Source organism: Haliotis rufescens, unplaced genomic scaffold (assembly GCF_023055435.1).
Source record: "Haliotis rufescens isolate VD_foot unplaced genomic scaffold, xgHalRufe1.0.p SCAF_8, whole genome shotgun sequence".
In the NCBI taxonomy this organism is placed as follows: domain Eukaryota; kingdom Metazoa; phylum Mollusca; class Gastropoda; order Lepetellida; family Haliotidae; genus Haliotis; species Haliotis rufescens.
This window is the reverse complement of record NW_025964372.1, coordinates 43,143,676-43,166,480: the sequence shown is the minus strand read 5'-3', so window position 1 is coordinate 43,166,480 and position 22,805 is coordinate 43,143,676. Positions and strand designations below refer to the sequence as shown.

At 40.7% G+C, this 22,805-nt stretch overlaps 2 protein-coding genes across 2 annotated transcripts in view; one reads left to right on the top strand and one right to left on the bottom strand.

The window, feature by feature from the left end:
* The window catches only part of LOC124120231 (tubulin polyglutamylase TTLL11-like), a 53,842-nt gene extending 37,965 nt beyond the window's left edge, over positions 1-15,877 (top strand). The window contains exons 4-7 of the mRNA XM_046483003.2: positions 3,345-3,556; positions 4,275-4,757; positions 5,258-5,361; positions 6,899-15,877. Of these exons, the coding sequence (XP_046338959.2) occupies positions 3,345-3,556; positions 4,275-4,757; positions 5,258-5,361; positions 6,899-7,281 (1,182 nt within the window). The 3' untranslated portion in view covers positions 7,282-15,877. The remainder of the gene's footprint in view (positions 1-3,344; positions 3,557-4,274; positions 4,758-5,257; positions 5,362-6,898) is intronic.
* Positions 15,878-17,984: 2,107 nt separating this feature from the next.
* LOC124120238 (integrator complex subunit 5-like) overlaps positions 17,985-22,805 on the bottom strand; it is a 30,448-nt gene continuing 25,627 nt past the window's right edge. Inside the window, exons 20-22 of the mRNA XM_048389038.1 lie at positions 21,059-21,163; positions 20,447-20,489; positions 17,985-18,739 (exon numbers count right to left, since the gene is read on the bottom strand). Coding sequence (XP_048244995.1) covers positions 18,630-18,739; positions 20,447-20,489; positions 21,059-21,163 — 258 coding nt within the window. The 3' untranslated portion in view covers positions 17,985-18,629. The remainder of the gene's footprint in view (positions 18,740-20,446; positions 20,490-21,058; positions 21,164-22,805) is intronic.

Genomic DNA, 22,805 nt, shown 5'->3' with positions numbered 1-22,805 from the left:
GAATTTGATGCTATAGTGTAGGCCTGTTGTGAATGGCATACAATTTCAAGGGAACAGTCTGCAGAAAGTAAAAACAGGCTGCAAAGACTTACATCCACTTCATCAAAACCACAAACATTTGCCATGTAACACCCTAGGTATAATCATGTCTTCAGCAACCCATGCTTGGCATAAAAGGTGACTATGCTTGTCGTAAAAGGCGACTAACAGGATCGGGTGGTCAGGCTTGCTGACATGGTTAATGCATATCATCGATCCCAATTGCGTGGATCGATGCTCATTATATTAATCACTGGATTGTCTGGTCCAGACTCCATTATTTACAGACCGCCGTCATATAGCTGGAATATTGTGGAGTGCGGCGTTAAACAACAAACCAAACCAAACCAAAACCTAAGGTATGATCATGTGATTTTCTTTTCTTTTTTAAAAAACACTAAAATTTTAACTCTGGATTGTCATCTATTCTCCAAGTCTCAGTCTTTGTGGACATTTGGAAGTTATAAATAAGACAAGACATATTGTAGATAAAAACTTCTTTATTGATATTTACATAAGAAAATTTTATTCATAACAATCTTTGCTTTATTATATTTTTGAATAGAAGGAGCCCAGGGAATCTCATCATGTTTAGAAGAAATCTAGACTTGCCAAATAATTGTAGACTTGCTTGGGATTTTATGGATTATTTTAACTCATTCACTATGGTATTTATCTAGAGAGGAGCTGTTTTTGTTTTGTTTAATAACAGCTTATAAGAAAACATTCTTGTACTGGTAGTAGGGCCGAGACGAGTCCAAATTTACTACCCGGGTACCCGCCACCCTATTACCCGGCCTTACCCAGATACCCGCTATAGGTCTCAAGAGTTGGGTACAAGAAATGTGAACATTAGCTGTACTTGTAGTGTAACCATTGAGTTTTATTGTTAATGTCATAAACAGTATGTCACGTGACTAACCACGGGTCTGGGTAGTCATGTGGGTACCCGTGTCCTACTCAGGACCCACCCGACCCGAGTACCCGAGTTACCCGTCCCATCCCTACCTGGTAGTTACTTCCCAGATTCTATTTGGGGCCGGACTAGTTGAAAAGAAGTGCCTGCATTTTAAGAAAGACAAGAAGTGTTAATAAACAAAATCGTTAAACCCTAAAACCGTCAAGCTGGAGAGCGTGATCATATAAAAGTACACAAGTTAGCTGCACTAGTCACACAACCTGCCGAACAGGTGGGAGAAGTGATTAATATTTCATTTCTAGTCGGCGATGAGAAAGTCCTGTATTGCTGGGTGTGTTGGTCACAGCGGCTGTTTACAGATATTTACCACAGTAACCACACTGGACTGAAACCAATTCCTTGGGTTGTATTTGTCGTTGCTGTGTGCGGAGTATTTTATCGTGCCGAGGACAGGCGACATGAGGCTGAAGGCGTTGAACATTAATTTGATTTCAGCAATGAAAACATCAAAATTGATTTCTTCAATGTTACTTGGGTCTCAAAATATTCGGATTGACATAATTCAATTTATCAAGCCCTCTGAGCTATTTTTTTCATGAACTGAAAACATCCAAATTGATTTCTTCTATTTTACTTGAGTATCCAAATATTTGGGATGACCAGGTTCAGTTTAAGCATTGATCCAGTTCACACTCACCAAATGTTTTGAAACAATATCTTATCTGTCTTTGAAAACAGTTCTCAGATCGAAGTTTTCACTTTCTCACAATCAGGTTAGGAATAGAGTTGAAATGACAGTTTATATATGAATTCACCACTGAACCATAGTATGTACCCTTGTCCCCTAATGAGTGAGTGAGTTTGGTTTTACGCCGCTTTTAGCAATATTCCAGCAATATCACAGGGGGACACCAGAAATGGGCTTCACACATTGCACCCATGTCGGGAATCGAACCCGGGTCTTCGGCATGACGAGCGAACGCTTTAACCACTAGGCTACCCGACCGCCCCTTGCCCCCTAATGAGTCGAATACAGTATTAGCTGTTGTTATTTAACAAATTATTTATGATTATCCAAAACCAATATTTCTATGAATAGTGAAACAATAGTTCAATGAATGATAAAAATAAACATAAAATACACATTCTACCTTGAACAACAGTGGCATCCATAATCTTAGTTAAGTGTCAGTATTTGTTAGTTACCTGTTAACTCGAATCAAGATGAGCTATAGTGTCATGGCACTTTTTAGATTTACTGTATTTGACGTAATAAGTGCCCAGGGCGCTCTCAAAATTAGAAATAGTGGGCTCTTATTAGAATATCATTTGGGTGAGAAAAAAAACAGAGTTGAAAGATGGTATATTTCGTGGTTTATGCTGACAGCCTGAAATGATACAAAAGAAAAGTCTGTGCATATTATACACGACAGATATATTTTCCAGAATTTATTTGCCCATAATTAAGGGTGCATATAACATACAAGTGCGTATTATACACGAATGAATAAGTCTTTGTACATTGACCAATCGGAAGGGTTGCTAATTGGGATTGTTCACTAACCAATATATTAGCAAATATCGCCCTGGGCGCTTGTTACAGGGAAAGCGGTACTTACTTAAAGATTTGACTGTTTAATGATTTGTAATCTTATGATGGTTTGTGAGGAATCATTATTAACTGACCAAAATAATTGAAGAAAATGGCCCCAAAATTCCTTGACACTAAGGAGTAATTGTTGTGGACCAGAACAAATTGATCTATCATTTTCACCACCATCACAGTACCGTCTATATTTCACTAGCATAAAGTTGTTGTGCAGATTACTGTTTTCAAAGAAGAAACAAAGATTAAAATACTCCCTCCAAATATATATATATATATATATATATATATATATATATATATATATATATATAATTGGAGGGGGTATCTATATAGGGACATATAATATTTATATAGGGATATATATATATATATATATATTTTAATGAGGGTAAAATAGGGAACACATGCATATTTGTCTCGGCCTAAGACAGAACAAGCCAGCCAGCCTAGTGTTGTGGGGTTGTGGCCTTCTATATCCCACTGGAATAGATGGTATATTATATTGAACAAAAAAAGTTAGGGATCTTGAGTATTCTTTGGATATTTTTATGATATTATGTGTATGGTCTCTACTACAAAAAAACCCCCAAAATATTCATGATCCCTTAACTTCAGTTTCACAACCAAAAAATACCCCCATCCCCCCAAAAAAAGAAAGAAAAAAAAAGAAAAGAAGAAATATTCATGATCCAGGATGCAGTGATGGACATCTCAAATATTCAAATATTCAACTTTTTTTGTTCAGAATGTCTTATTCTCTTGGTGTTTTTTTTTCAGATTCTGGGCTTTGATATCCTTCTGTTGAAGAACTTGAAGCCCATCCTCCTGGAGGTGAACGCCAACCCAAGCCTCAGCATCTTCGGGGAGCAGGAGGTGCTCCCGGGGGTGTTCGAGTGTGTGGAGAGTCTCAAGGACGAAGAAGTCAAGGTTCCTCTTGTCAAGGACACGTTCCTCCTCATTGCGCCCAAAAATAAATTCACACGTAAAAAGTAAGTCATAATTCTAAGTTGCCCATGTGCACTTAGGAGTTATTGAGTAAATGATCGTCTTGGACTGTGTCATCTGTGTCATTAACCAGATCATAATCTTCATCGTTGTCGTCATCATTATCTGCATCAGGGAAGAGGATTTATGGATGTCAGCTTCTATATTATGTAGTTGACAGCCATAAATTCTCTTCGTTATATGTATCACTTCTAAATGCCTTTCATAGACCTCATTATCTGCATCATTGTCTGTGTCATTAACTAGATCATTATCCAGTGATTGACATCATGAGCATCCATCCACACAATTGGGATCGATGACATGTATCAATCATGTCAGCGAGCCTGACCACCCGATCCTCTTCGTTGCTTCTTACAACAAGCATGGGTTGCTGAGGACTTATTCTAACCCGGAATTTTCACGGGACTATTTTGACAGTGAAGCCAAAGGATTTGCCTCCCAAAGCTGATTTTGCGACCGATGAGGTCTGTTTCGACTGGGTGCACTGGTTGTTTTGTAATACATGTCACTATCAACATTACATTATGGCAGATTCCAGATCTTCAGGGGTCTTATCTAGATTCGTCACTTTCTTCATCATCATGTAGATCATTATCTTCATCGTAATCTAGATCCTTATATTGTCCAGATAATTCTCTTCTACATAATCTTTAACACAATCTTCATCACCATCGTCATCATTTGCATCTTCTTCATCAGTTGCAGACAACACCGCAGACGGAGAAATGAAAACAACGCCAACAATCAGCAGAGACAGGGCGAGACGGCCATCATCATCAAGATGGAGGAGATGACCGTTGTCAAGGAGACCGCCATCAGGATCATGGACCCCAGCATGGAGGTTGACGACGGCGACAAGAAGGATGACAGCAATGACAAGAGTGCCGATGACAGTGACGCGAGAACGGACAGTGATGATCGAGGCACGGACTCAGATAACAAAATGGAGGAAGGTGACAGTGGGCGAGAAGAATACGACTCAGGAGAGGAAGGAGATGAAGAGGAGGAGGAGAAAGACGATGAAGACAAGGAGTCGTGTTTGAAGCGGATATATCCTGATGTCTATGGCACCCAGTTTGACTATCTGCGGCTGATGGAGAGACTCGCTACACTGTTCACAAAGTCATTAGGGGTGCGAGGAGCTCATCGGATAGGGTCAACAGCTTTCAGAATGTTTGCAAGGTAAATTTTCTTTTATCCTTTGTGAGTGAGTGAGTGTGGTTTTACACCACTTTTAGCAATATTCCAGCAAAATCACGGCGGGGGACACCAGAAATGGGCTTCACACGATGTACCCATGTCGGGAATCGAACCCGGGTCTTCGGCATGATGAACACGCTTTAACCACTAGGCTTCCTGACTGCCCCTCTTTTATCTTTAAGTGTGACTTGTCTGTCATAGATCATATGCTTATTAATAAGTGGAATTTTAGAACAAGAGTTGGATATGGCTTTGAAAAAAGTTGAAATCCATGAAGTCAATTCCGGACTTCAATATCATATTAAATCAGTTTTTGATAAGGATTAGATACTGAGCAAAAGTATGAAAAATTCACATTTTTAATAGGTTTTGATTCTTTTCTCAACTTTTTACTCAGGTATGAATTATTGTTTGTATCTTTTTGATTTTGGTTTTGGTTAAGTTAAAGTTTAAATAATGTTATCGTTCATGTACAATTTCAGAAAATGTCGTCTGAATCGCCGAGGAGTAACGAATGCATCCGTGGACATCCTGTACATAGATTATCAAAGGAAGTGGGAGTTTATGAACCCTGACCGTACATCAGGTAACTCAAAAGTCAAGGTCATTTGACTATTGAAGTTGTGGAAAACGTTAAATACATTATCAGGCCAAAATTTGGAATTGTTTGGCAACACATCTTACCATTATTCATCGTAAAATCTGATTGGAGGAACACCATCGTGTTAAACCCAGATGTCGGACCTGCCTTGATGTCATAATGTTGGTTCTGACATCACTTCCTTGCCTATAGATGTTGATCCTGTTGTCAATATTCATCTTCATTATTGAAAAGTGATTGAGTGAGTGAGTGAGTTGGGTGTAACGCCACTTTTAACAGTATTCCAGTTATATCACGACATGTCAGCATAATGTGGGAGGAAAGCCCGAAATGATTCAGGTCTCAGACGTTTACCACTTCGGTGAAACCCACGAGCACGGGTTTGGTGCTGATAAACCTAGAAACATAATTGGGGCGAACCGGGATCCAAACCGACAATCAAAGGTTTCTGGCGTGCCCAAGGTTCGCAACTCGGCACAGCGAATCGTGGCGCCTTAGACGACCCCCCTGCCACAAAAGAGATCTATTTGTCACATCAAAATATTTTGAATAAACATAGATTTTGATTGGTTGTGAACTTAGATACAAATAGTAACAAGCATCAACAATGGTGTTTATGGAATTTATGAGATATTCATGGAGTGAGTGAGTGAGTTGGGTTTATCCAATTTTTAGCAATATTCCACAAATAAGGCTTCACCATTGTAACCATCGAGGAATCGAACCCAAGCCTTCATCATCACAAGTGAACGCTTTAACCACTAGGGTAACTCATCATCCTGAGTTGTATGTGTTCCTGTCCACCTTGTCAACTACCATACACCCTACAGTTGTGTCATAGGCTTTAACTGTAATGTAATGGGAGTGTGTACTGCAGTCTGATTGGTTTATAAACATTGAAAGGGATTCGATCTTGGAAAGTTTTTTAACTTTTTACTTTGTATTAATACTTTTCTTGATGTTTTATCTTCTATTCCTCAAACCTACATTTGAAGAAAATGTATCATTCAGCTTGACAAACAGAATACCACCACACTAGTTCAATATTAAGTTTGATCAATATTCATCAGAACAACTTATGTTAAAGAGAGAGAATTTAGAGATGTCAACGTCTTTGTTAAGAGGTTCACAACGTTTCAGAATATATGGTAAATCTGGTAATATATCATGATGGTGAAAGCATATACTCCCGAAATGTTGTGTTCCTCACAATAAAGAAGTTGACATCCATAAATTCTCTCCCTCACGTGAAATTCTCTCTCTGAAAAGGGGGCTGTCGGGTAGCCTAGTGGTTAAAGCGTTCGCTCGTCACGCCGAAGACCCGGGTTCGATTCCCGACATGATTACAATGTGTTAAGCCCATTTCTGGTGTCCCCCGCCGTGATATTGCTGGAATATTGCTAAAAGCGGCGTAAAACCATATTCACTCACTCACTCTCTGAAAAGATTTAATGTCTGTCTCCAACATGTCTCAGTCAGCCCGGATGCAGTAATGGACATCTCTCTCTTGTCTGTATTTCAGGTTTGGGATTCCAGGGTTTCGTTGACGCCTGTTTCGAGATTTCCAGACGCAAGTTCTTCAAGACGAACCGTCGTGACATGTTGGAATCCTTCATCTGTTACTGTGAGGAGGGGCTGAACGAACATAAGCAGGAAGAGGAGGCGCTCCGACGCAGGTTCTCACGGCCACCACGACGCCTCCTCCGACGTCCTGTTCATTTGTTTCAGAGAGCCACAGTTACCTCCCTTGAAGAGGAGTCCGTCCATAGTGTGTATGAACACCCTCTTGTCAGGAGGAGTCTGACTTTTGCGAAATCCTCCGAGTTTAGCATGTTGATGAGCCAAAAGAGGAAGCAGACGTACAAACCCAAGCCATTAAGTCTGTACTCTTCTGATGATGACTGACTAGGCAGGGTGTGGCACTAACTTAAAGGAAGTCTTCAAGCGCTGTTGGAAATCTTCCAGTGTCTGAGCCCATTTTTTCACTTGTTGACATATTTTCTTCCTCAAAACCATATATTGTCAAAAGTGTTTGCAAGTGAAAACAGTACCTGTTAAAGTGTGATCGGTATGATGAAATATAAAAAAGAAAAGAAAATATATAAAAAGAAGCTGCTTGGAAAGTTTTTTGGAATTTCAAGTCAAAGAGTTATGTCCCTTTTCTTCCTCCAAACCATATATTGTCAAAATTGTTTACAAGTGGTAAGAGTACTTGTTAAAGTATGGCCGGTATGATGATATATGCAAACTTACAAGAGAAACTTTTTGGAAAGTTTCTTTGAATTCCATGTCAAAGAGTTGTTCCATTTCTTCCTCAAAACCGCATATTGTCAAATATAATTGCAAAAACATTTTTTGTGGTAACGGTACTTTTTAAGGATCAAACATAAAGATTTACTTAAAGAAACATGCTGTTTGGATAGATTCTTGGAATTGCAAGTCAAAGAGTAATGTCCCTTTTGTTATTTCTATACTGTGGGAGTTTTTCCTGCTGAAATACTAAGAAGAAAGGGGTTTTCTTTATATCCATTATATTCCACAAGTGTGACAGTTTGGGTTGGCAGTTTACTCTTGTCAAGAGATCATGTCAATCTACTGACATTGTTTCCTAATCAGATGTATTTATATGTACACATTTTGTTGATTTATTCCCTTGGAGAGTAATTCAGAAAGCTTCCTGTATCTCCTCCATCAGAGATATATGGTAGCCTCTGTGACCTATGATTAATTACTGTAAGTGCAATAAGTGGAATTTGTTTGACCAATGTGACATATTTATGGATGGACCAATTTCATAGATCAACTTTTATAAAGAAAAACAAAAAGACTGAAAATAAGTTTATATTATCCCCAACTTGCTATCTGCTCTCTTAAATATATTTGAAGACTATATTTTCTTTTTGGTAAAAAAAAAGTTGAAGTAGGTGGATAGTAAGTACAAGTGATTCAAGTTTAGGACAGACAACTGGTCTGACGGCACTTGAACAAAGGGAGATCACTCAATTGTGTACATATATCAAGGGAGATCACTCCAGCTTCTTCATCAAAGCTCCTCCCAGCAATAGCCTGTTCACAGAGCTCTCTATACTATCGCTGCTTCCAGTCCAAATTCCCCACTGTGATAGGTGGCCTCAACCATGCTTGGAGCTGAACTCGCAGCCCACTGACCTTTTCAAAATTCACTATGGTGGCATTCCCAAAGACATAAACAAAAGTATAAACGATACTACATTTGGGGTTAGAGGGCAAATTTCAAAAGTCTTGTAATGGCTGTGCCAACACTGGTGGCAGTGATGTTACCGAGAATGTAACGAAGGTGTCACGAGTTGGGAACAAGCTTGCTTCTACATCATGTCAAGGGAGATCACTCCCATTTCTATATAAAGTCTACACAAGGCTCTATCACAGTGGTAGTTTTAATTTTGATGAATATTTGTCAAAATGAGGCATCACGTGACTGGTATGGAAGCCATCTTCCTGCTGTTTTAACACAAGCCTGCTTGATTGGTGCTCCAAGATTTCCTTTAAGTTAGGTTTTATGCATATGGTCCATTTCAATACTAAGTCTTTGTCTGAGCCCACATTAAGCTGACATGCAGTGATATAACTGGAATACTGTTAAAAGCGGTGTTAAACCCAACACACTCACACCACACAACTGGACAAAAGAACAGGATATATATGCCTGGCTCCCAGGCACTCCTGTCATCAAAGTGATCTGAAACTTCTTTGAGAACACAGCCCCAGTGGACACAGATGCCATGCCATTATTTTGGAGTAGGAGTAAGGATTCATCGATTCATATTGAATTGTGATGTTTGAAATAGGGATGTATGAATAGAATCACTTGAGGATTCATCCTAGTCTCCCCTTTATTCACATGAAAGTTCACAAAAACAGATACAAGGTCTTTTGACAAATGAACAATCAGGATGATATAGTTCATAATGCAACAGGGTGATAATATGGACATGGCGCAATAAGTGTTGCTTGTGCCCTTTCCCACTGTGCTTTTGGATAATTAAATATGTCAAAACTCATGACCAATACTGTCAAAAATCTTCATTACAGTATCATGTTTCTCAACATTGAAGTTGGACCAGAAAATATATGTTTATACTCATTACCAATACTGTCAAAACAATCTTCCGATTCTTTTGAATCTGTTTGTTTGAAGTCCCCATCCATGAAGCATCCTTGTCCGTAACCATGGTAACCAGACTTTCACCATGGAATACAGGTTTTTGAGTCTAATATGCATTCTTCCTTGTACAACTTTCATCTAAGCCATCTTTGGTATTGATTTATTACTTGTATAAATGTGTTTATATGTTATCTGCTGCAGCAGTGAGGGTCAATGTACTGTATATATTGATTTAAACACGCTATACCAGGGTAATATCGACACAAGAAGTGATAATGAAGGCTTGTTCCTGACAATCAGGCTGGGTCGACCTTTTTCCCCATGGTCAACACATAGTCTCCATCTGTGACAGGTATTAATACCAGAGGCGGATCAGGTTTATAAAAATGAGGTGGGGGTTACAAGATATAGGTATTTTGGACTGGGTAAAGGTCAGTTTTGGTCCATATGGTTTGTTTTTTTCAAAGGGGGTCACGATCTGATAAAGACCTTGTCTGAACAGGAATGGGTTTTTTCCCAAATTAATGAACCACCTGCTAAAAGAAAAAGAAGGTGCTTAACACAAGTAAGTACTATACTTAGTCACTGATTGTGTTGTTTCAAAATGGTAATTTGGGGAAAAGATCTATTAAATGTGATGAAATTGGCGTGGTCTTATTATACAAGATTAAGTTAATAAAATTCAATTCTCAAGCAGTATACTGATAAAACTTTAAATTTGAAGTAAATTTATCCTTTTATAAGCAAGCCTAAACCATAATGTTGTGTATGGCCTGGACTGACTTGTTGGGACTGAAAGTGCTCACCTATAAAAGGATTAATTGAATCCAAGTTAAATATATAGACCAATGAACCAACCCATATCTGTTTTGGGTGTTACCTGAAACACAAGACATGTTTTTTCCCAGTTGTGATGCGTAACAACCAATGGTTTGATTGAACTAGTGCATTTCCAGACAAGCAAAGTGTTGTCTGGATAACTGAGGTCCCTGTCCCAGCCTGATTGACAGAGATGAGCCCCCCTTTAAATGTGTACATACAGCGTTGCTCCACCTTAACATGCACAGTATTCACAGAACTAGCGCATTTCCAGACAAGCAAAGTGTTGTCTGGATAACTGAGGTCCCTGTCCCAGCCTAATTGACAGAGATGAGCCCCCCCCTTAAATGTGTACATACAGCGTAGCTAGCTCCACCTTTACATGCACAGTATTCACAGAACTAGTGCATTTCCAGACAAGCAATGTGTTGTCTGGATAACTGAGGTCCCTGTCCCAGCCTAATTGACAGAGATGAGCCTCCCTTTAAATGTGTACATACAGCGTAGCTAGCTCCACCTTAACATGCACAGTATTCTGTTGAATCATGTCACCAGTATTTGGATATATTTTTCATATGAGTGTTATGCTCAATACTATTCTACCTTGCTCAACTGTTCACAGCTGTGATATTGTCAAGCTTTCGCGTGATATGTGTCGGTGATCATCAAGCCTTTTATTGATGTGTTGATATTGTCAAGCCTGTGTGTGTTGTGTATATGCGACATTATCAAGCCTGTGTGTGATGTGTGGCTGCGGTAGTTATTTCTCACTAGCATGTATTTTCATGTAACCATACAGCCACAAAACAAATACTACCTATCTTTACAATATGGAAGTAACGCAGTGTGGAGCTTGAGAAAGATACTGTGCACAGTTATTTCCCCTTATTGTAACCATGACAACATGTTGATTTTAGAAAACATGCATTCTGAGTTCCAATTTGAGTAACTCTGACTTTGAACAATATATAAGGATGTGACAATTCCAGTTGTGGTCTAATTATTTCTTAGAGGAAATGTCAATTGTTCAAATTTTAACAAAAACCTAAAATATTTAGTTTTAGTTGTGTATGTGAATTGCATTATCATAACATTCCCCTTTAGTTGCTCAAATCATTCATGTGCCAAACAAAGATTGTTGACATAGATTGTAAATAACAATTAACATTCTTAAGGCAAGTAAAGATTGCACGAAAGGTGACCTTGGCTATTAAGAAGTTGCATATAATTATTACGTCTTGAGGAAATATGAGAAGCCATTTGTACAGGTCCAATATTTTGTGAAAAGTGTTTTAATTATCTTAAAACTATTGATTGTGTATTTTAAAAGTTAAAGCAAAATATTTGAGAAATGGCTCTGACATTTTGAGTCTGGGAAGCCATTTTTTGATAGTTAAATTATATGTTGATTTGATGAATCGATGTATGAATGAGTAATGAATATGGTTTGTGATGGTGTTAAGAATGGTAATGAAAAGGTCTTTTAGAATTAGAAAATTGAACATTCATTGCCTGGTGTATTTATGAATACTGATTAGTGATAAACCTTATTGAGAATATTAACAGCATTTCACAGCATATCAACTTACACCAGAAGATTGAACCTACAGATATAAACACATGCTTTGTAAACGTGTGAAGATATTTGCATATCCTATCAAGCATTCCTTACATTCCATGGTTAGAATATTATTTCATTATATCAGGCCATAATAAGTTAATTCTTGACAGAAAATGCAGAAAATGGTGTGTTGCCTTTGATCTGATTGATGAAATATGACATATGTCAATTCTCTATCCACTAAAGTTTGTTTCAAGGCATCAATAGTGGTTATATGACCGTGGTTGCTGTAAATAACGGTAAGATGTGCGATCTTCCAATCACTTCACATACGAGTTCGTCAAAATGAAGGGAAACAAAGAAAATGTTGAATGAAATTTTGAATAAAATTAATAAAGTAGATTACAAACATAAGTCCAGATATATAAAAAATTCTTTTTATAACCAGTCAGTGTAAATACATGATTAGTTTGCATACTTCAGTACGGATTTGTTGACATGGTATTTTCGGCGTTATGTTCTCACAGTAATGTTTTGGGGAAAAAAACATCAAAACTCTTCAACCTTCAGCCCCCACTTGAAAGCCCCCTCATTCTAGGTACGAAAAACTTGCCTTATACACAGCGATATACGGCAGTCCTACCAAGCATGCCGACTTGATGTACACAGATATTTAAACATTTTGTTTGAAAAAAAACAGAATTCTCCCTCCTCTCCTTTTCGAAAGATTTGATAAAAACCTAATAATGAATTCATTGTAGCCGAATAGAGTGAGTATTGTTTTACGCCGCTTTTAGCAATATTCCAGCAATATCACGGCAGGGGACACCAGAAATGGGCTTCACACATTGTACCCATGTCGGGAATCGAAACCGGGTCTTTGGCGTGATGAGTGAATGCTTTAACCACTAGGCTGACCCGTCATCCAGTAGCCTAAAAGAACATACACATGACGTTGACTGTTTTCAGATCAGGTTAGAATAGGTCATCAGAAACCCATGCTTGTCGTAAGAGGCGACTAATGGGATCTGGTGGTCAGTAGACTTGGTTAATGCATGTCATCGTATCCCAATTGCGTAGACCGATGCACATGTTGTCATTCACTGGACTGTCTGGTCCAGACTCGATTATTTAAAGACGACTGTCTTATAGCTTAAAAATTGCTGAGAGCGACGTTACAAACCAGCAGCCTGAACCTACAGTCTGTTTGCTGCAATGTCATACCCATGAAATGCAAAAGAGATATAAATCCATAAGCAACAATTCGTTTTAAATGGCGTGAAAGTTGTTTATTGTCCATACCAACTTGTCACTATAATTTCAGATATTGTCATGAAGTAGATAAAAAGTTGTTTAACAAACCCCCTTGTAATAACAGGCATTGAAACATCAACAATTACATGATAGTTTGTTAAATAACTTTGTTTTCCATTTGTGATGACCACTTTAATGTTAGATACAGTTTGAATAAGACAGCCATGACATCTGTACATCATTTCGTGTGATATAAACTGTTTACAGAGTTAGTATTTACCAATCCTCCGTGAAAGTATATGCTATGCATTGTATTTTTATATGACTTTTATATACCTTACATTGCACATTCCGAAGTATTGGATAAGTGTTTTATGCATTAACTTATTTTTAATTGCATAGATGAATGATTAATTGTTATTCAAAAAGAAAGCCTCTAAGTGGCTGACCAATTAATATTCTGGAGACCAGGGTGCCATTGTACAAAACAACCTTAGCGCTACGTCTGTCGTAAGTCTGTGTTAAGGTATGGGAGTTATGATCACCTTAGCGCTAAGATCGCTTTGTACAACGGCACCCTGGGACTTTTTGGACAAACAATCTGTACACGAAAATAATAGCAAAAGTAATTCCTTCAGTAAAAAATATAAGACAAAAATTGTTCACTAGACATGCTCAAACAAAAATCCTAGCCACATATTTGACTGTGAGAAGTGCTATGTGTTTGACTACATGATTTATGTGTCTTGTTTTGTTATAAGTTGTTGACAGTTGTTATAACTGTTGTTAGAGATAGTGTTTTTTGATATCATTTGCCTCACAGCCATTTGTCCTCTACAGACAGCCATACATTACAGGAGGCCCTTATGGGGATCCATACATTACAGGAGGCCCTTACAGACACCCATACATTACAGGAGGCCCTTTTAGGGATCCAAACATTACAGGGGGCCCTTATAGGGATCCATACATTACAGGAGGCCCTTACAGACACCCATACATTACAGGAGGCCCTTTTAGGGATCCAAACATTACAGGGGGCCCTTATAGGGATCCATACATTACAGGAGGCCCTTACAGACACCAATACATTACAGGAGGCCCTTTTAGGGATCCAAACATTACAGGGGGCCCTTATAGGGATCCATACATTACAGGAGGCCCTTACAGACACCCATACATTACAGGAGGCCCTTTTAGGGATCCAAACATTACAGGGGGCCCTTATAGGGATCCATACATTACAGGAGGCCCCTACATACACCCATACATTACAGGAAGCACCTACAAACACCCATACATGAAAGGAGGGCCTTACAGACACCCATACATTACAGGAAGCACCTACAGTCAACCATACATAACAGGAGGCCATGCAGACACCCATACATTACAGGAGGCCCTTATAGAGATCCATACACTAGAGACCTTTACCCACAAGGCCAACTGATGCTCTGATTGCCCTTTTTGTGTTTGTTTTTTGTCCCCTTTCCTACTGAAAAAGTCTGTGATTCAAGTAATAGAGAAGGGTTGGCCCAACTGATATGCTGGACTCTGTGAGTCCCCATCATTGAGTAGCTAATCTACCTTTACAGTTTACGATCAACAAATAATTATGATCATTTTGAAATACTTTAACTAAAGAAACCAACTGAACTGAACATAGCGATGGAAGGATTAGGTGTATTATTGCATGTAATTACAATATCAAGTGATCACTGCTCGGACATGCACCGTTCGGAAGATAAAGCCTCACCAGACTGGGATCAGATTTCTGCTTATTGCTCACACATGAACTTTTTACAACCTCTTTGGCAATGTTGTAGAAGCAATGGCTTCATGAAAACACCAGGCCCAGTTAAGGTGGTATTTATTTCATGTTGCCATCTGTTGTTCGTCTTGTCAAGTGTTTATCAGGTCCATGCATGGCAAGGGCAGGTAACTCTAACAGTAACAGTGACAGTTAATTTGACAGCATTCTGTAAATAGTGCAAAAGCCAAACCTTACCCCCCTGCTCCCTGCCACAAAAGTCCTTATCATGTTGTTATATCTAATAACGTCTTATCTCAAAATTTACATTGACATTTAACTCCTCCTTCTATCCTGACTGCTCGGGAAAGACTTAAATCGCCAAAAGAAAACAGACAGCATTTTTTCCAGACACAAAGAAGAAAGAAAAAGAATAAGAAAATAATGGTAAGAAGCTTGATTCATTAACTGATTTTTTTATTTAATGATTTTATTTATATATTTTTTATATTTTGGGGGATAATCTGTAAAATAAGCTATTAAGCTTGTCATACCTGCAATTGAGTTACCTTTGTCATGAAACACAACACAAATACCTACAAATGGCTGGGGGGTAACAGAAAGGAGTGGTCTCTATTTCCCCAGTATCTTCAGTCAGTATTACACACCTGCTTCCATCAGATAGAGGCTTGTTATCACATGCGTTACACAAGACTGAGGCTTGTTATCACATTGGTTACACAAGACTGAGGCTTGTTATCACATGGATTATACAAGATAGAGGCTTGTTATCAAATGGGAAATACAGAGTAGAGTCTTGTTATCACATGAGTTGTACAAGGCAGGATTGTTATCACATGGTTATACAATATGGAGGCTTGTTATCACATGAGTTATACAAGATAGAGGCTTGTTATCACATGGTTATACATCATTATCATGGTGCAATATTTGCGAATAAAGGCTTGCTGATACCTACATTGTGCTTGTGTTCAGTTTATGAATGAGTGAGTCAGTGTGTTGGGTAGAACACTGTTATGAATTGTAATTCACTTATATCAAGTCAGCTTGATATGGGAGGAATGCCTGAAGTGATGCAGGTTCGTACGTTTACGAACACAACTGGCTCCGTGTTGGAGGAAAGCTCAAAGCGATGCTGGTCATAGAATCTGGGTTTGAACACACTGTTAGCAGATCTTGGTGCATCTATGCGAGACCATACTTGTAGTCTTAAGTGCCATCCTCTTTAATCCAGGACTATGTTTTGCATGTTAAGAGGTGAGGTGAAATGGGGTTTAACGTCGCGTCCAAGATTATTGCACTTATATAGTGACGTGCATGCACTTGTGTGTGTGTGTAGCTGCTTGTACTAGTCCGGACTGATGCCGATTTATAGTGCTAGCTCACTGAGATACCATGCCCCAGTTTAACATGAATACCCCACTCAGACACAGTATACTGACTCCGAGCCGACCAGTCCTTGTTTTATCCCCTTAATGCTGAGCGCCAGACAGGGTAACAACAAGTACCACCTTTTAACGTCTTTTGGTATGATGCAGTCGGGGATCGAACTCCGGACCTTCCGCTCTCCGGGCGGACGCTCTACCACTAGACCACGTAGGTGGTCTGCATGTTAAGAGTTCCCGAGAAAAACACAGTCTCAAGTCTGTCTCATCTAAGTTGCATTGTCTGATTATTTAGAGCCTGGGATATTTCTGGAATTTTGCTGAGTGCGGCGTTAAACAACAAACACAATGTAACCAGGTGAAACTCTTGTAAGTCAGTCCTTGACTGAGTGAGTGTCGAAGTTAGTAAGGTCTATCACGCGGCCTGTATGTATTCAAGTCTGACAAACCTGTGGTTGAAAATAAGAACAATGATCCACGACATCAGGACACGAGGACACACACACCAAGCATGACCAGCTCATCCAATTTTGTCTCTTTTTATGACAAGAAATAGGTGCTGGGCTTCTATTCAAACCCTGGGGCGGTCGGGTAGCCTAGTGGTTGAAGCGTTCGCTCGTCACGCCTAAGACCCGGGTTCGATTCCCGACATGGGTACAATGTGTGAAGCCCATTTCTGGTGTTCCCCTGCCATGATATTGCTGGAATAGCGCTAAAAGCGGCGTAAAATCATACTCACTCACTCACCCACTCTATTTAAACCCAGAATCCCCACGAGGTTGCCAGCACATGATATACATGGCATACTTGGGATTTGTCCTGCACTGGCCTTTAGAAATGTCCTGTCAAGGTGAAGGTCAAGGTGAAGGTCAGGGTGAAGGTCAAGGTGAAGTCCTACAATGAGACCACTTCTCCGCATTTACAGCAACAGACACAAGAAAGTATGAATATTTGGTTTTATTTCATATTTTATACATCATTATACAAAGTGTGGAAACATTTAGCACTTTACTCTTGCACGAAGTCTTCTGGTCTGCTGACAGAGCATCACTGACAACATTGTTTAAGTACAGTGTTCGCCTAACTGAGTGACTTGGGTTTATCACTGCTGTATTTCGTTACATCACGGGTCGTCGTCGCACAGGTAGTAGGCCTTTCCCACATTGATGGAACCCTTGAACACAAGTATGGATCTGACAGGTCAAGGTGTCATAAGAAGGTCCACGCTAGGAGGTACACACACAACCAGCAGTTCCTGCCAGAGGGAAGGGAAGCTGCAACTCCGCACTCATCATGTAATAACTGGTATGTAGTGCTCCTGTTATCTGATCTGTTGCATATTGACACTTCTTCCATGAGCTTCATTATACAACTACATGTACTTCAGTGGGTTAGCATCATAAAATCGACATTAGTCCAGACTAGTACAAGCAGCCACACACACACACGTCACTGTAGTCTGGAAGGTAAATTAAGGTACCGATGTTTACTACAATATCTGAAAAACTATTGGACCTACTCCAGTCAAAGTTGGTATGAGATTATTAAACAGTCATACATAACTGGATATTACATTTAAAGACGATCGGTGCATGAATAAAAAGTCTGTCTATTTAGCTATCACTATATTTCATCAACAACCAGACCTGTTCGTCACGGGTGGAACGAGCATTCATTGTAACAGCCATCTGCATAACGCTACCCCTGCGTCACAGGGCCATATGACACAGTTGAACCAATCAACTCAACTCGAAAGGGTGCACGGGAATCACGCATGTTGAGATGCCCAACGCTAACACCATATTCATGCGTGCATGATTCCCAGGTCAGATATTGTAGTAAACGTCGGTACCTTAAATTACCTTCCAGACTATATGCAAGTGCAATAATCTTGAATGCAGCGTTAAACCCCACTTCCCCTCACCTCATTATACAACACTTCTAGTGGGGTGCACAAGTACTTCGTAGACTAATTCCAGCCCTACTTTTCAACTCTGACTGTTTCGTTCCTTTGTTCAAACAAATGACTTTGATAGGAACTCATGGCATCCAGTGTGACATATCCCTTTGTGAGATCCATTAATAATCATCAAGAGCCCTAAGTCTGGATATTTTATTGTCTGGTTGTCCTTTATGATCCGTTGCATTATCTATTTGGCTTGAACTGTTTTGACCTTTGCAGCACAGATAACCTTGACCTACAACTAGAAAGGTTATTGCGAGGTCATGATGGTGAAAAGGTCACGGTATAATGTTTTTGAAGCACTGTTATTGGTCAGAAGTGACAGGATCTTTGAACTGACAGCCCTGGGGAATGTTTCACTGTTGATTGGTGGACTGGTCAAAGAAGCGTTGGTACAGGTGCCCAATCTTGTTGATGTTGGAGTGGATGATGGACCGGACTACCTCAGTGTACTTGGCATCACATACTGGCAACAGAAGACAGACTCAGGTCACTGGTGGGGGCAGAAGCTCTGTCGGGGGTGGGATCAGAGGTGATGTGGGTGGTATCAGAGGTGATGTATGTGGGTGGGATCAGAGGTGATGTGGGTGGGATTAGAGGTGATGTGGGTGGGATCAGAGGTGATATGGGGTGGGATCAGAGGTGATGTGGGTGGGATCAGAGGTGATATGGGGTGGGATCAGAGGTGACGTGGGTGGTATCAGGTGATGTGGGTGGGATCAGAGGTGATGTGGGTGGGATCAGAGGTGATATGGGGTGGGATCAGAGGTGATGTGGGTGGGATCAGAGGTGATGTGGGTGGGATTAGAGGTGATGTGGGTGGGATCAGAGGTGATATGGGGTGGGATCAGAGGTGATGTGGGTGGGATCAGAGGTGATGTGGGTGGGATAAGAGGTGATGTGGGTGGGATAAGAGGTGATGTGGGTGGGATCAGAGGTGATGTGGGTGGGATTAGAGGTGATGTGGGTGGGATCAGAGGTGATATGGGGTGGGATCAGGGGTGATGTGGGTGGTATCAGAGGTGATGTGGGTGGGAACAGAGGTGATGTGGGTGGGATCAGAAGTGATGTGGGTGGGATCAGAGGTGATGTGGTTGGGAAAACAGATGATGTGGGTGGGATCAGAGGTGATGTGGGTGGGAACAGAGGTGATGTGGGTGGGTTCAGAAGTGATGTGGGTGGGATCAGAGGTGATGTGGGTGGGATCAGAGGTGATGTGGGTGGGATCAGAGGTGATGTGGGTGGGATCAGAGGTGATGTCGGTTGACAATAGGAGTAATGCTGGGGTGGAAGTGATGGTGTGGTGACAGAGACACAGAAACAGGACATTTTTACATCCTTACAATTGGGATACGATGACATGCATTAACCAAGTCAGCAAGCCTGACCACCCGATCCCGTTTGTCGCCTCTTACAACAAGCATAGTTGCCTTTTACAGCAAGCATGGGTTGCTGAAGACCTATTCTACCCTGGATCTTCATGGGTCCAGAGACAGAACATGATTCATTACCTACGTGCAATTGCTCAGTGCTTTGTTTTGCACACAGAGACAGGACATGATTCATTTACTATGTGCAAAACAAAGCACTGAGTCTAGAGTGGGTTTGCCACTATCCAACTCATTAAAATCAGACCTTAGTTCTCGTGACCACCAAAGATCTGAGAACTTCCTTTTACATGTCACGTCAGAAAAACCTTTCATCCGACCAAGCGACCAAGCATTGCTCACCAGATCTTGAAAGAAACAGTCAGAATGTGTTTTCTAATCATGCAACGTCGAAATGGTTAACATTGGCTATTCCAAACGACAGATGGGATAAATATCTGAAACGGAAAGGACTTTTCATCTCCTGTGAGCAGTACTGCCATATGATCCCAGCCATCTATTTGTCATTCCAGAACTTTCTTTTGTTCAGTTTTCAAAATTTGAATTGATATTTTTCAAAGCATAGCCTGTAAAGGAAACTAGTGTCGTAAAGCTCAAGAAAGCTGCTTTCTGATTGGCCAATGTTGACTTCTTGTAAGTCATTTCATTGGTCGGTCAAAGTTAGCGAAAGGTTGTTCTAACGTGACCTGTAATCGGATGTCCTCAGAACTTTGTTAAGCGGCAGTGAGCACTAAGATCGGATTTGAAAGAGATTGGCCACTATCAGGACATTCAAACATCCTTACCTCGGTTCTCTAAATCTTTCCTTGTGATAGTAGGGGGATTCTCCTGCAAGAAGACAAGACAAAGTGGTCACATTGGGAGGTTTGTAACAGTGCTTGTGTCATGACTGGCCAACACAAAGCAGCATAGAAACTCCAATAAAATACATACATGGAAGTCATTTAAAACATCTCTGTGTCCTAGAATGAGGTGAGGTGTGGTGAGGTGAAATGGGGTTTAACGTCTCGTTCAAGGTTATTGCACTTATGCAGCGATGTGCATGCATGCAAGTGAGTGCGTGCGTGCGTCTCTGCTTGTACTAGTCCAGACTAATGCCGATTTTATAGTGCCAACCCACTGAGATACCATGCCTCAGTTTTAACATGAAACTCTGGCACAGAATGCTGACTCTGAGCCGCCCAGTCCTTGTTTTAGCCCCTTAATGCCAAGCACCAGGGCAGGGTAACAACAAGTACCATCTTTTTACCTTCTTTTGGTATGACGCGGCCAGGGATCGAACCCTGGGCCTTCCGCTCTCCGGGCGGACGCTCTACCACTAGACCACGGAGGCGGTCATAGGACCAGTATTCTTACCCGGAATCCCCACGGTCCCAGACTTCAAGGAGACAACTCACCTTGATGTACCTCCATATTGCAATGAGAAGCAGATAGCCTTCATATGGTGTGACAAAGTGGAACAAGTCCACCACGTGGCCGAGTGGGGAGGGCAGCATCTTGCTCTGTGGAGTAGAAACATGTTCACACTGAGATACATCTACCTCTTCTATCATTGCATACTTCTATCATTGCATACTTATGTCATTCACTCTGAAAACATCTGCACAACTTGAAGGGTACACACAAACAAGTCCATAGCTAATATCAGACTTGTGGTTTATAGTCGGTCCTCTTACAACAAGCACAGTCAGACCTCTTACAACAAGCACAGTCGGACCTCTTACAACATGCACAGTCAGTCCTCTTACAACAAGCACAGTCAGACCTCTTACAACAAGCACAGTCGGACCTCTTACAACAAGCACAGTCAGACCTCTTACAACAAGCACAGTCAGACCTCTTACAACAAGCACAGTCAGTCCTCTTACAACAGGCACAGTCAGTCCTCTTACAACAAGCAGAGTCAGACCTCTTACAACAAGCACAGTCAGACCTCTTACAACAAGCACAGTCAGACCTTTTACAACAAGCACAGTCAGACCTCTTACAACAAGCACAGTCAGACCTCTTACAACAAGCACAGTCACTCCTCTTACAACAAGCACAGTCAGACCTCTTACAACAAGCACAGTCGGACCTCTTACAACATGCACAGTCAGTCCTCTTACAACAAGCACAGTCAGACCTCTTACAACAAGCACAGTCGGACCTCTTACAACAAGCACAGTCAGACCTCTTACAACAAGCACAGTCAGACCTCTTACAACAAGCACAGTCAGACCTCTTACAACAAGCATAGTCAGTCCTCTTATGACAAGCACAGTCAGACCTCTTACAACAAGCAGTCAGTCCTCTTACAACAAGCATAGTCGGACCTCTGACAACAAGCACAGTCAGACCTCTTACAACAAGCAGTCAGTCCTCTTACAACAAGCATAGTCGGACTTCTTACAACAAGCACAGTCAGACCTCTTACAACAAGCAGTCAGTCCTCTTACAACAGGCACAGTTAGACCTCTTACAACAAGCACAGTCAGACCTCTTACAACAAGCATAGTCGGACCTCTTACAACAAGCACAGTCAGACCTCTTACAACAAGCACAGTCGGACCTCTTACAACAAGCACAGTCGGACCTCTTACAACAAGCACAGTCAGTCCTCTTACAACAAGCACAGTCAGTCCTCTTACAACAAGCACAGTCAGTCCTCTTACAACAAGCACATTTGGACCTCTTACAACAAGCACAGTCAGACCTCTTACAACAAGCATAGTCAGTCCTCTTACAACAAGCAGTCAGTCCTCTTACAACAAGCACAGTCGGACCTCTTACAACAAGCACAGTCGGACCTCTTACAACATGCACAGTCAGACCTCTTACAACAAGCATAGTCAGTCCTCTTATGACAAGTATAGTCAGTCCTCTTACAACAAGCACAGTCGGACCTCTTACAACAAGCACAGTCAGACCTCTTACAACAAGCACAGTCAGTCCTCTTACAACAGGCACAGTCAGTCCTCTTACAACAAGCACAGTCAGTCCTCTTACAACAAGCACAGTCAGTCCTCTTACAACAAGCACAGTCAGACCTCTTACAACAAGCACAGTCAGTCCTCTTACAACAAGCACAGTCAGACCTCTTACCTCTTACAACAAGCACAGTCAGTCCTCTTACAACAAGCACAGTCAGTCCTCTTACAACAT